General features: G+C 42.7%; 1 protein-coding gene across 1 annotated transcript in view; it reads left to right on the forward strand.

Moving 5' to 3' along the window:
* The first annotated feature begins 1,203 nt into the window (after positions 1-1,203).
* The window catches only part of DOK6 (docking protein 6), a 228,501-nt gene continuing 214,822 nt past the window's right edge, over positions 1,204-14,882 (forward strand). The window contains exon 1 of the mRNA XM_054164202.1: positions 1,204-1,647. Within this exon, the coding sequence (XP_054020177.1) occupies positions 1,582-1,647 (66 nt within the window). The 5' untranslated portion in view covers positions 1,204-1,581. The remainder of the gene's footprint in view (positions 1,648-14,882) is intronic.

The following is a 14,882-nucleotide window of genomic DNA, read 5'->3' on the forward strand; positions in this document are numbered from 1 at the left end:
TCCTTTTTATTATCATATTTCTAGGAAAGTTTTTGCCTGGATAAAAAGAATACAGAATCTTACTCCTAGTAGATGTTCCAAAAGTCGTATAATAGGGAACCAAGATGCTGCCAAATAAAATGATAGGCATATTTTCATCTGCTCCACAATTTGACTATGACAAAACATTCAGAGCACATAGACTAATAACATTTTATTCTGGGGCAAAGAAGATTTTCTTAGCATCCACATTTGTAGGTGCAAAGCCAACAGAATGCAATCAAGATGGAAGAGTCTTTAGACCATAGCATTAAGATTCTGTTTTGGTGGTATTGTGGGTTTTCTTAAAATGAGATTCCTTACCTGGTGTATGATGGGCCAGCCCTCTGATAATTTTTATGACCTTCCTCTGGACCCACACCAGTATGTCCACCCCTTTCTTGTGCTGAAGGCTTCAGAGCTGGCCATAATACTCCAAGTAGTTATAAGACCTAAGTTACAATGCTTCCTTCCTGATTTTCCTGATCTCAAGATCACAGGATAACAGGAAGGGACCTCTGGAGATCTTTGAGTCCAACCCCCTTGCCAGAGCAGGACCATAGAATCTAGCACAGGTCACACAGGAACGCATCCAGACAGGTCTGGAAAGTCTCCAGAAAAGGAGACTCCACAACCTCTGTGGGGAGCCTGTTCCAGCGCTCTGTGACCCTCTTCTACACATACTTTCTCAGAAGTAATTCTTTTAGCTAGTTCCAGGTCAGTGAGCAGAGTAAATAAGTAAAGCTATGGTCATCACTGCGAAGGGCACAGAAATCCCACGTGTGACACTCCATTTTTCAAGTTCAGATAGACTTGGGCATTTTTGATGTTGTTACTTCAGTAGTTTAGGTGTTTCATTGAGTTAGTTGTACTGACACAACACTGCAGCGTTCGGTGCTGGGCGTCTCCGCAGCTTCCCGAATCCACACTCGGAAAGATGCCCTCCTGGGCCGTGCTTCCGAAGGGCCCTTGTCACCCGAGCGGGGGATACCGCGGCCACAAGCGATCTGACAGCCTGGAGAACAGTGGGCAAAAGCGCCAAGGCCGCGCAGAGCATCTGGCCTCAGCCCTGCGTCATGACCGGGGGCGGCGGGGCCCGAAGGGGTTCAGGAAACCCGCGCCTCCCACCCGGAGCCACCAGTCCGGCCACCTCCCGACCCTCGGTACCGGGTAGGGCCGGCGCTAGAGGCGGGCTCCGCGGCCGCGGCGCCGGGGGCGGTGTCCCCGCTCCGCTCCGCCCGCTGCCCCGCCCGCCTCCCCACGGCTGTAGGCGCGGGTGGCCGCGGAGCCGCTGCCGGGCGGAGCGGGGCCAGCGGTCTGGGGGAAGCGAGGGGCCGGTGGAAGAGCGGAGCGGCCACCACCCGCCCCCCCGGGGCGGCGCGGCGCGGCGCGGAACGGAACGCGGCGCCTGAGCCGCTGCCTGGATGCAAGCGGCGCTTTGGGAACCGGCGGCCGGCGGCACCCGGGAGGGCCCGGGGGAAGAGGAGGAGGAGGAGGAGGCGGCGGCGGCGGCGGCGGCAGAGGACTCCGGGCGCTGAGGGAAGGAAGCAAGCAGCGCTGGCCATGGCCTCCAACTTTAACGATATAGTCAAGCAGGGCTACGTGAAAATCCGCAGCAGGAAGCTGGGGGTAAGTGAGCTTTTCCTTCGCAGTCCTTTCCCGGGGCGGGGGCGAGGCGATGGTGGGCGCCTCACCAGCCTAGGGGTCGGCAGTGCCCCGGGCCGGAGCCGCCAGCGCGGGGCGCGGAGACCTGCTGCTGCCCCTGCCACCGCCGCTGTTGCTCGGACTTTGTTCCCTTCTCCGTCGGGATCGGTGGAGATGCGCTGCTGTTGCGTCGCGGAGAGAGCCGGCTTCTTCCCTCTCTGGAAGGCGCCGCACCTTCCGTCTTTATCAGCCAGCGCCTTCCAGGATCGCTGTCAGCGGAAGGCTTCGCCCCGTCCCTCCGTCCTCCTCGAATCCCACAGCCCGGTCCGGGGCAGACAGCCTTGCCCTGGGCATCCCTCCGCCCGTCTGCCCCTCGCCTTGCTGTCTCCGGTGGGGGCTTCGCCGGGAGGAGGGGTGCACAAGCAGGATCTGTAGAAACTTTACTCACGGATCCTCCCTCCCTCTCCCGTTTTGGGAAAGGACGATCTTCAGTTAGGGCACAGCCTGAAAATATTTGAGTCTGGTACCAGAGTAGCCCACTAAGAACTGAGAAAATACGTGGCTGGTGCCGGCGGCTTGGGGGGCGGCTGGGGAAGGGAAACTTACAGCGGGCCGGGGACTGGCAGGGAGGAAAGGGAGTGACAGACAAATAGACCGAAAGGCAGCTGCAGAGACTGGCAGCGATCAGAACTAGGGGCAGCCTCTTAGCTGAGAGTGTCTGGCCTCCAATAGCCGCCGGGATGCTCTGGAAGGGAGAAGATAGCGCCGTGCTATCAGGCTGGCCGCGGGCTCTTTCCCCGATGGGAGTCTGGAGAAGGCGGTGAAGTTGGAGCACAGTGCATGCGGGGGCCGGGATCTCCTAAACTTCAGGCGATCGCGGGACTCAAGGGTTTGGGCTTTTTCTTACCCTTTGTGTGTCTGAGAATGAGAAGGCTTAGAAGAGCTGGAAGCCTCGAGGCCTCTGCTGGCTTGCACATCTGTGGATGTTGCAAGGCATCCCAGAAGTCCAGGGTCCCTCTGGGTTTGAGATTAAACCTGGCTGGGGCAGGCAGGATGCTTGGGCTGCTCCTTGGGTTCACTCTTGTTTTCCTCTAGGTGTGCAGAAAAGTGCAGGGTCTCTCCCTGCCCTCTCCTCCAGGAAGGTGGGCTGCCTCTTCATGTTTCCCCCAAAACCTAGCAGAGCCCTCCTGTGAAATCGGCCCTCCTCCAGGTTGTGCCCTGTGAGCTTATCACAATGCTAATATTTACCTCCTCCTCCTCCCTTCTCCCTTCCCCCCAGATGCTCTTTTGCTTGCAGACACAGTGTGCAGGATGGTGGGAGACTTATCATAAATTGACCTTTGGAGCACTTTGCTGCATCAACAGGGCCGTTAATTCCAAAAGAGCACAGAAGAGTTTGGTCCGAATCCTTAATAGCACCAAATGTTTGAGAGGTAGTGTAAATCCAAAGAAAATGGATGCTCTTAATGATTTTGCAAGCCCAGAATCACTCCATGCATCAGTCAAGCATTAATCTATTTGAAAACAAAACAAAACAATTTCTAAGCCTTGGTTTGTTACTGGCAGTCCTCTGTTTAACCTTGCTCATCATTTTTTTTCCCCCAGCCTCAGCAGTGTTATTAAAAGGGCTCAACACAAAGCAGCGGGATGATGATTTCACATCACCTTGATTTTGGTAGTTGGAAGCAAAGTTAATCCCTTTGGTTTGCAAATCTGTAGTGGAAGGGTATTTTAGAGTCCTTTCAGTGTGAAATTAGGTATATGCATATCTATGTGACTGTTTTCATATACCTATGTGCATAGCATGTAGGCAACAGATGTAGAGTTCGTATCACAGTAATCCTGAATGATACTTGCTAACTTGTGAAAATGAAATGAAGACAGTGATATTTCCTTGCGGCATATCTGAAGTAACTTAAATGTTTAATTTTGAAGTTAATCTGATTTACTTTTATTTTTTTGGAGGGGGAGAACATTTAAGTGCATTTTCTTTCAGTGGCTGTTATTCGTGGATGTTGCAAAGAATGATTATTGCACTTCTTCACTAAGCAGAAGTGAAACAGTTCATACAGCGTCTGTGGAGGATTTTTTCCTACTGAAGAGGTGTGTGAGGATGACAATTCAGATTGCACAGCCTCAGGCAGGTGGTAGTATAAGCTTAAATATGACATATGGGGACACACATCTGAATAAATCTATTAAGTACAATGTATAATGGATTATATTTTATAGAAAAGAGCATCAAAATTCAGATGAGCCTGATAGTTGAAAGGTATGAACATGTGTGTGTATATCCATAGCTAATTGGATTCTTGTGACTAAATTTCTAAGTGAAACATTAAAGGTTTTTTGTGTTGTTTTTTTCCTTATGTCTATCTCCAAGTCCAAACCTTAATGAATTATGCTGGAGCTGTCAAAATGTAGGTGAATACATCAGTTTTCAGGGTTATAATTGTCTGTTAACAAGAGAGTATTTTTAACCTCCAAAAAATACTGAAAGGAGAGCAGAGAGCTATGGGTTCTGGAAACTAAGGCTGAGATAATTTTGATGTAAATATAATTGGATCTCTTGCTGGTTGTGTTTCATTCTTACACACTAGAAGGCGTTGATTTTATTTATTCTCTTTTGGTGACAATAATCTAAATTCTTTGAGTATTTTGATGTCTCCTGAAAAGTAGATTGATTAGAACTTGGAGAGCTGAGGGCACTGACACCAGCTATAATGCTAGACTTGGGCAATAAAACTAATTCTAACCTTTGGGCTGGTAGCCAACTAATTACGGAAATTCTTCCAGTGCAGCTTTTATTCTGTCTTGTTTTGTGACTGAGGGAGCCCTGGCTGGGAGTCAAATGGAAGATGCTTCAATATAATGAAGCATAAGAAGTTTCAGGTAAAATTGAGTGACATGATATCCTAGAGCAAAATCAGATAGCCTATTTAATTTTAGTAAAACCCCTCTGCAACAGCCTTTGAGTTGGGATGAACTTTCTGATTAGGATTTAGATTTTCAAGAATTTTTATTTTCAAACCTCCAAGTGGGCACTCTTCTGATTGCCTTCTTTTGTTGATTTTTTTTTACTTTTTAAAATAAAAGCTCTTTTTTTTTTTTTTTTTTACAAGGTGTAACACATTCACCTCTGGCTTAATACCTTGCTTTAAGTACCCTGGCTACCTACTCCCCACTTATCTGCAAATTGGATTCGTGGTATGTGTGAGTGCTGTCTCCAGTCTTGGTAGACAGTCCATGCTGAACTGCATGGTCAGGACTCAGAGCTGTTTTGCTATCAGTAAATCTTCCTGTTCAGAAAGATTGTTTGAAGTCCCAAGATGAGGCCCAGGTCTTGATGGAAATAGACAATGGGAGGTACTGAGAAAATGTGCCCTCACTTTTTGTTTCATGATACATCATCATCAAGACTTTTTGCTTTCTTTTCACCATAATTATCAAGTGCTTTTCTGCCATTGCATTCATATCTTAATGGACTTCTGTGTATTTTCTGACAGTCCAGTATTTTCAGGTAGATCACACTCTTGTGCTGTCTTAATGTTCAAGTAGCTTCCTTTGATGTAAGTTCAGATAGCTTGCCAAAAGGAGGAGCTATACCAGCCTGCCTGTTGCAGTTGCAATCTGACATCTACCTCCATGGGGAATATCATGGTTTCTGCCATGGAGGTACCAGACCATGAAGAGACATCCAGCTGGTTAGACTGCTTAGCTGATCTCCTTGCTTTTGTTAAGCTGTACATAAAACACTTCTATGGTGTCTTGAAATTTTAGAAATTATTGCATGTAGATATTTGTATCTATAATAAAAAGCCATTGGGGTAGTATGTTAGGTAGTATACCATCTCACATGTATACAGGACATCTTCATTGAGGCATCAGGAGTATCTGGAACTCAGCAGCTCTAGTCAGTGAGGATAACTGTAATTAAACCGCATTTTCAAATGTTTCCCTGCAGCCTAAGTGTGCCTTTCTTCTCAGTGCTCTGGCATCCCTGCGCTGTTTGATATTTTGCTTTTCTCTAATGCTGCATAAAGGAAATACCTCATTCTTGCAGCCATTACATTTGACCTGTGCGACCCTCCTTTGAAATAAATTTGATTGTAATGTGGTGTGCTGTTCAGATCAGAATAGGTCGTTTGTGTAAGCGTGGAATAGGACTGTGCTGCCTTTGTTCTTTTGGAATCTTTCATACTTGTGTCACATTAAAATTCATATGACACAATTTTATACTGTGCTGGCTGTGCTCATAGGCTGAAACTTTGGTGTAGCAGATTGGAATCCCTTTGTTGCCTCCTAATAAACTAAGCTGGGAGGATTTCATGCCTTGTTGAAGGAGTGTTTTTTAGAAGAAAACCAATTTGATGTCACATTAGGAAGTCTAATTAAAAATGAGCATTGTGTCATTTTGATAGGCTTGGGTTTACCTGTATGAATCTTCAAAGCCAGTCTTTTTGGTTGGTTGGTTTTGTCTCACCACAGAACAAAAATATCCTACCTGATGGAAAGTTTCACTCAGTCCCTGAAAAAAACCTGGGTTTTATGTGTTTCCAGCTATTGAGTGGAATTATTTCCTGAGTGGTTCATTTTAACACTCTAATACTGCTATCGAAAGATAAAATTGTACCTGCCAGTCAGTCTTGATTGAGTAATAAATAACAGGTTGCTCTTAGTCACCAAATGAAAAGTTTTACCATATAAAACTCTCCTATTTTTAACCATACTTTTAGATCATTACAAGTCCCTTTTCTGGAAATGAACATGGTGGTTCTTCTTCTGCTGTTCTCTCTGTCTTCAATCAGGCAGCACCAACAATGCTATGAATCCAAGCCATTGATTGCAGCTTGGCTCCTTTTGAGATACTGCAGTACCTGTCTTACAAAATCCTAACATTTAATTGATCCTCTGTATGTATATTTAGGGTAAGGGAAATGAAGGGATCTGCAAAATGCCCTGAGTTTGGGATTACATTGATTGATGACAGTGGTTCTGCAAGTGGGTCATGATGAATACAGAGGGCAGAACAAAGGTTCTTCTGTTACTCTAGGTTGCCATAGCATGTTCTAAGAAACCAAATGCATGCATGAAAAAGCCTGCAGTGGGTAGATTTTCCATAAATTATTTTATGTTATTATCTATGGGAATTCTGCTCAGCCTGGTTGAAAGCACTGAGATTGCCATTTATAACTTCACCTGATGGATGACTCTAAACTATGAATTACATCTTGGAGCATGAAAATAATTCAAATTAATCTAGAAAAAAAAAAATCAATTCCTGTTTATAGTTAATTAGCTGAGGGAGCTGGGGTTGTTCAGCTTGGAAAAGAGGAGGCTCCAGGGAGATGTAATAGCAGCCTTCCAGTACCTGAAGGGGGCTACAAGAAGGCTGCAGAAGGATTGTTTGCAAAGGCCTGCAGTGATTGGCTTGAAATGAGAGATAAGCAGATTTAGATTGGATGTTACCATGAGGATGGTGGAACCCTGGAACAGGTTGCTCAAGGAGATGGTTGAGGTCCCATCCTTAGAGATATTCAAGGTGAGGTTTGACAGGGCTCTGGGCAACCTGGTCTAGTTGAGGATGCCCCTGCTGACTGCAGAGGAGGTTGGACTGGATGACCTTTGGAGGTCCCTTCCAACCCAGACAATTCTATGATTCTAATGTATATTAATTGTTCAAAACTCCAGACTGATGGGATTTAGATACCAGATTCCTTCATGTGAAGTTGTTCCTTTTCTCATGCTTTGTTCAAGGCAACCTGAGATACAGAACAAAAAGGATTTCACTGTAATACATTAAAGAATCTAGTCACATTTACTAGGTAATACTGAAAGTATCATTTAAAATACCAATAATTACTGCTTTCCCTACTTCTTCTTGATACAGTTACATGGATGAATTTGAAGAATTAAATGGAAAACATATGGATTTCTAATTTGGCCATCATGGAAAAGAACAATCATTTTGTGCTTTTGACTTAATCTTATTGATTAAGTGTATTGCACAGGAAATGGAAAGAAATATATTACAGGCAGGGTAAACAAGGACAAAAAGTCCAACCATTTTTTATGCTAATGCTTGTTTTTAAGGAAACTTGTGAATCAGTGCTGTAGAAAGAAAGCACTTTAGAGTTGCTGTCTTTCTCAGGTGCTGTTCATGCTGTGCTTTTCCACCTCTTAATTCTGAAGAGGCCTGAGAGCCAAAGGGCTATAAATTTGTCATGGATGGCACTTACTTAAAGGGACAGACAGTTTGTCTTTTGTAGGTAGAGTATCACTTCCATGTTACTGATGGATTATAGATACTTCTGTTTCTGCTCTTGTGTGTAATATCATTAGCCTCAGAGAGATGACACCTTAGCTGCGTGAAGATTACACCAGAAAGCCTTTGTAGACTTGGTCTGATATTGCAAGATGGCAATGTTTTATTGAGAGTTTATTTGCATCTCCTGTGAGGTGATGGACTTCTGGATTTTCATTTTGGAGTCTGCAATTTTTGTCCAACAATAGACACTCAAGAATTGATGAAAAGGCCCTGAAGCCAATTTAAAGGAACCTATTAACTTCAGTGGCTTTGGTTCGGAGTCCAGGCGGGATCATTACCCACATGCATAGAACATGAATTTCCTTGTTGTAAAATGCCCTTGAAAATCCTACTCAAAGGAGGATCCTTTCTCAAATTGATAATTATGGGAAGGAACATTCTCTGTGAATCCTTGAAATGCACAAGGAATTATTCATGTCATTCCAATAGTGAGTTTTCTTCCTATTTTTTTTAGAAATAATCTCTCTTGGAATCATTCATTCAGATTTTTGCAAGCAGTGCAAAATGCTTTATAGCAGTTGCCTGGCAACAACATATTCAGGCAACAGCATATGTGAATCAGTTGTTAGTTGTGTATTTTATGTATATACTGTGGGTAGAGAGCACATTTGAGATCGGTACTAATGAGAAATTTCAAAAGCAGCACACCATGGAACTTATTTGTCTTTATAAAAGAAATAAGAATGAGGTTTGGGGTCTATGTTAAGCCTGGAAAGTTTGTCTTCTATTTGAGATGGTGTAAAAGGTCTGCCCGTTGAACAGCTTTTCACAGATGGCATGATGTAGTTGATGTGCTTGTATGCAAGCAATGTAAAATATTCTCTCTGAAGGTGAAAAATAGTTTAATATGTATGGATGCTGAATTGAATCCCTCATTGTCCTTTCAATGAACAAAGTGCTCTTGAATTCAGACTGTATACTGCAGCCTTTCACATCTGTTACATTGAAAATAATAATTGTAGAACTTGTGCTGCGTTTTGTGGTTTTAATCTCTTCAACTTGCAGCGCAGCTCCAAGATTCAAAAGGATAGTTTAGTTGTAAATCTTTTTTAGTTAAAATGCATAGTTCAAATCCAAATACTGCGAACTTTCTTTATGAAGTCAACAAAGATAAATTATGGAAAGCCAGGGGTTGGAAGGGACCTCCAGAGATTGAGTCCAACCCCCCTGCAGAGCAGGACCACTTAGGGCAGGTCAAAGTTTGTGTACAGTAGGACCGAGTAGCAAACTTACAATGGAGAGTTGAGGGAGAGCAGAGCTGGGCGTGTGTCAATTAAATAATTGATTAATGTATGTATGTTTTTCGTACTATTCAGACTGCATAAGCCACGCGTCATGTGTGAGCAGGACAAATGTGTCTGATTGTTTGGTGCAGCAAGGAAATTGCTGCAATTGAAAAGCTGGCCAGGAGATTTCCAAATACTGAGCCTTTCAGTTGGTATGAGAATTGAATCTGCTGGCTCCAGGAGTGGTCTTACTGACTAGGATAGGCAGAGACCTTCTTGGAAAGCTGAGAGTAAAGAGTTTTGAAGGTGAATATTGATGTCTAATTAGAAATGAAGGAAAAAAATACTGCAGTCTGTAAAGCAGTGATGAAGATATTTCTTTTCAGTTAATTCCACTACAAAATAATTCTTCCAGATTTTGCAGCTTTTTGCCAATTGCAATGTGTGATGTGTGCCATTGTGATTGTACTGAGGGGTTACAGGACCATGCAAGTGGAGCCTCAGAGGGATTACTGTGCACTTCAGATGCACATAAATTATGAAGATAATTAATGAAAGTGTATAAATCTTTTAAAAGATTGATCTTCTTTCTCTCTGCTGTTCTTTTGCCAAACTGGCCCTCATCACCTCCAGCTTATCTGGACTAAACTTTGGAAAGGTTGTGTTCATTAATGTGCCAGTAAGGAATTGGAAACACACAGCATTGATTAGATCTGGGGGGAAAGTGTAATGTGTTGTCTACCTGCTGGAGGAAAAACTCCTCAGCATGTTTCCCCTTACCTGCTCAAAAGAATTAATAGGCAAGTTTAATGTCAGAAGATTTTCACTACTGTAAAGCCAAATTAGAGTGATTTTTGAGGAGGAATACTCTGTCCCTGAAATATTTTTTTCTGGATAGTGTTGCTCAAAAATCTCCCCTCAGAATGTATTGGTCTATTTTCTAATATGAAAAGGTTTTCTGAAAGAGTAGTCAAAATTACTCTTTGTGTACAGTGGCTAGAAGGAGGAGACCACTTGTGGTTGGCCTTTAGGCATTATTGTGATAAATCTAAACTATCATTGTTATCATTGCTTTGATTTCTAGCTATTATTAGCTACTTGTAGAGACTGTGGTCTCTGATAAAGTGTTTAGTGGATACAGCAAATGTGTTGTCTAGTCACATCTGAGAAAATGTCAAAAATACACAAGGCTTAGCTAAGAATGGAGCAAGCTTCCGTTTTAATTGAGGTTGATACACTAAATTGTTAATCACTAGTATGATAATAATAAGGTACTTTCAAATGACATTTTTGTTGATGCAGTCAGAATAGTAATACTTCCTCTACATTATAATTATTATTTTTTCTTCTTGAAACTGTACTTTTAAACTGTCTCTGAATACTTCAGCAGGATGTGGAGAATAGAAAAAGAACAGAGTTCTTTTGGCATGATGAAAGCTAAGTGTAGCTGTGTGGTGCATGGTCCTTCTGGTTTCTAAATACATTCAGATCTCTCTGACTTCTGGAGCAGCGCCTGAAGGTCCTCAGCTTATCATATGATGTCATTCCTAATGGACAGCATTTTCTTCATCAAGTATGCAAGGCCAAATAATATGTTGGTTATATTGTCTACTCTTACATTAGCAGTTTGTGCGTGGTGTTTGCTTACTGTCTGAGAGAGGCTGAGAGTCATCACTTGGGATGCCTTAAGTTTCGTATCTGAGAGGAAATGTGTTGGCTCCTGACTGTCAAAGAGGTACTGAGTGTATGTAGCTCTGTATGTAGCACTGAATTTGGTGATTGGTGTTAACTGTTTCCAAAGCTGGAGTTTGTTGAACTCCATCTCTGTATACTCTTACTGATAATCCTAGAAAGGCTGAGCCTGGTAGGGAGGAAAGAATTTTTATGAGTGAGAACAAAAGATAATTCTGTCTTTTGCCTTACAAAAGGAAAAAAATATTTGTGTGTAATATGATGGCAAGATAATGTTTTAAGAAAACCTCTAAAACTCAGGATTATTCAGTGATTGGAAAACTGTAACATGATGGAGGAACTGTGTTTTGTTAATTAAGTGTGGTCACACTGGATAAGTTTAAGAGTATAATCAACCAATATGCATCATATTTTGTATATAAGAGAAGCAGCAGCATCCTAAAAACAAAGCTAGAAGGTTAATTTTTCCATTGTTGCAACAAGTAGAGTAGTAAATTAAAAGATATTTGATTGATTTTAATTTTGTTTTCTCACTAGTCTTTGTATCTTAAACTACAGTAAGGTCTTTGGAGATGTTCACACTATTTATGAAATAATCTCTTTCTAGAAGACAGAAATCCTTGTGCTTGCATGTTGGGGATATAGATATAAAGACTTAATTTTTTTTTTTTTAGTTTTTTGTTTATTTCCAGAGATGTAATTTGCAGTCTTGAGCACTTTGATTCATTCCAGCCTTATTCTCAGTTATACTATGCTCACTGCACACTACATGAATTAAATTTAAAGCTGTATTAGGGACCCCTTTGCTGCCAGCATAGTGAAGAATGCTGTTAGTGTAAATGGGAAACAGGATTTCTGAGCTTAACTGTTCTGTCTGTAAAATGAGTCTGATGTCTTTTCATCCACCACTTCATTGTTTTGCCTGCTTTGACTGTAAACTCTTGATAAACTCTCATTTTAGACATGCAGGTTGGCTAGCACTGAGCATGGTCCAAACTTTTAAATGCTGCCACCTTATAGAAAACATTGGAATAATTAAGAATTTATTTTCAATAGTTTAAATCACAGAACCACTGAATGTCTGAGGTTGGAAATGACTGCTGCAGGTCCAACCAGTCTGCTCAGGCAGGCACACTTCACTGTTTTAATGCTATATGAAGACAGTTGCTTTTAGTTGGAAAATACTTTTCATGTTCAATATAGGCAAATACCCTACTTTTTGCTATAAATGAGAACATGGAGATAAACTACATCCACTACTTCTGGTCTGTGTGATCATTACTTTCATTAGATCTCACTGTTCAGTGTAGGTGCATCTTTAATTGCTTCTAGCAACTTGTGAGATCAGACATTATTGCAGGAAAAGCTATGCAACAGACAAAATGTTTCTCAGCAGTAAATCTACCTTTGCATGCAGATTTTTAGTTGGTCTGAAATAGTGAGTGAAAGCAGAGCAAAATAATTCTTGAGATGCACCTTCTCCTATTGGCACAGAATCTCTGACAGCATGAGGTGGTTTAATATATCAATACTAAAAGTACAGAAAAGGAATAAGGAGCAAAAGAAAGGCAGCAGACTGCAATGTTCTGATGTCATTGCAGAAGAATTGAAATTGAACTACTTTTATGGTCCTAGAGTCTTAGTAAAGCAGAAGACTGCAGTTCTTTTAAAGGTAGAGCAGGTATATAAATGGGGCTTGCAGGCCAGAAAGCAAATGTGCCCTGGGCTGTATCAAAAGCAGTGTGACCAGAAGGGTGAGGGACATGATTCTCCCCCTCTGCTCTGCTCTGAGGAACACCTGGAGTACTGCGTCCAGCTCTGGTGCTTCCAGCATGGGGGACATGGAGCTGCTGGAGGAAGTCAAGAGGAGGCCAGGAAGATGATCAGGGAGATGGAGCAACTCCCCTATGGGGACAGGCTGAGAGAGTTGGGGCTGTTCAGCCTGGAGAAGGCTCCAGGGAGACTTCATAGTGGCTTTCCAGTACCTGAAAGGGGTACAAGAAAGCTGGGGAGGGACTTTTTACAAGGGCTTGTAGGGATGAGGTGAGAGGGAATGTATTGAAGCTTGAGGAAGGCAGGTTTAGACTGGAGATGAGGAAGAAATTCTTTCCAGTGGTGAGACACTGGAACAGGTTGGCAAGGAACCTTCATTGACCTGCTGGACACACTCTTCTTAAGGCACCTGGGTATATTATTTGCCTTCTTGGCCCCCAGGGCACGTTGCTGTCCCATGGGTGCTTCTCTGTGGAGCTATACACCAGCAGTTCAGCCCCTAAGCTGTACTGGTGCATGGTGTTATTCCTTCCCAGGTGCAGGACTCCACACTTATCTTTTTGAACTTCATTAGCTTCATCTCTGCCCAGCTCTCCAGTCTGTCTGGGTTTTGCTCAGTGAAAGCACAGCCTGACCAGGGTGTCAGCTCCTCCTTAAATGACAAGAGATTAGCAGGTGGTGGAGAACCTTGGTTAAGCTATCAGAGTTAGGTGCCTGAGGTGCTTCAAAAAGTGAAGCTGCACAATGAGATGTGAGGAGAAGCTGTGGACTAGAATTAGATGAGATTTATGGGCAATGAGAGGAAAATTTGTACTAGAGGGCCTCATACTGTACTTATTTGAGGATAAATGTTACTCTGGCAGCTTTTATACAATAATATACCTACAGTGCTTAGATGTATTGCTTTGGGATTTTTTGAAGGGAAAGAGAAAATAGCAAAGTAAATGTTATTTGTAAATATTTTTGACATAGAGTTTGACACATTATTCTGACACAATCACACCGTAATGCAGTTTATGTCCTTGGAGGGCCCAGAGGTTAAATACAATTCAAAATGGATTTTTGGAGGTGTATTTCCCAGAACTCTTAATGCCAGAAAAGAATTTTTTGCCTTTTTTTTTCTTTGTCCTCTCAACAAATAAATTGGTCATTTCTGATGTGTTTCTCTGCGAGGTTATTCTGTGGCTTAGAGTCATTTTTCCTGCTAGGAGAAGGGCAACAAAGTTGGTGAGGGGTTTGGCACACAAGCCCTATGAGGAGAGACTGAGGGAGCTGGGGTTGCTTAGCCTGGAGAGGAGGAGACTCAGGGGTGACCTTACTGCTCTCTACAACTACCTGAAGGGAGGTTGTAGCCAGGCGGAGGTTGGTCTCTTCTCCCAGGCAACCAGCACCAGAACAAGAGGACACAGTCTCAAGCTGCACCAGGGGAGGTTTAGGCTGGAGGTTAGGAAGAAGTTCTACACAGAGAGAGTGATTGCCCATTGGAATGAGCTGCCTGGGGAGGTGGTGGAGTCACCATCATTGGAGGTGTTCAGGAGGAGACTTGATAGGGTGCTTGGTGCCATGGGTTAGTTGATTAGGTGGTGCTAGATTAGTTGATAGGTTGGACGCGATGATCTTGAAGGTCTCTTCCAACCTGGTCTATTCTATTCTATTCTATTCTATAAATATTGAAGGTGAAGCTCTCCTATGCTGCAATCTGAACAAAACTGAGTTTAAAACTGTAGTGAAGTAATGCCTCTTGTTTGATTCTTCAAAAATCTCTTCCTGCCACCTCTGTCTTACCTGAAACATTTTCTAGACTAGCCTGTAGATAAGTAATTGATCTTCTAACTGCAAAATGAACACTTTTCCTTTCTGCCATCTGGAAATTGCTAGGAAAAAGTAAATACCTCCTCTCATTTAAACAAATACACTATCTAATATACTTAATTGCTTTACTTGGACCAATTAAGAAAGGGTTGAGGTAACAGGCCAAATACCTGCTTGTTGGCAGAGAAGCATCTAAAGAAATAAAGCTTGCCTCAGTATATGTCAAGCTTTTCAGTCTAGGAAAATGTAAAAAGTTGTAAATGACATTGATTTTTGTTGACCTGAGCTAACCCACAGCAGTGCTACAGCTGTGCTATAACTGATGGTTGTGGCTGAGCTGAATGTACAACAGATGAGCTGAGTGAAAGCAGGAGATGTGAGATGGGGAA

Source organism: Dryobates pubescens, chromosome 9, assembly GCF_014839835.1.
Source record: "Dryobates pubescens isolate bDryPub1 chromosome 9, bDryPub1.pri, whole genome shotgun sequence".
Taxonomy (NCBI): domain Eukaryota; kingdom Metazoa; phylum Chordata; class Aves; order Piciformes; family Picidae; genus Dryobates; species Dryobates pubescens.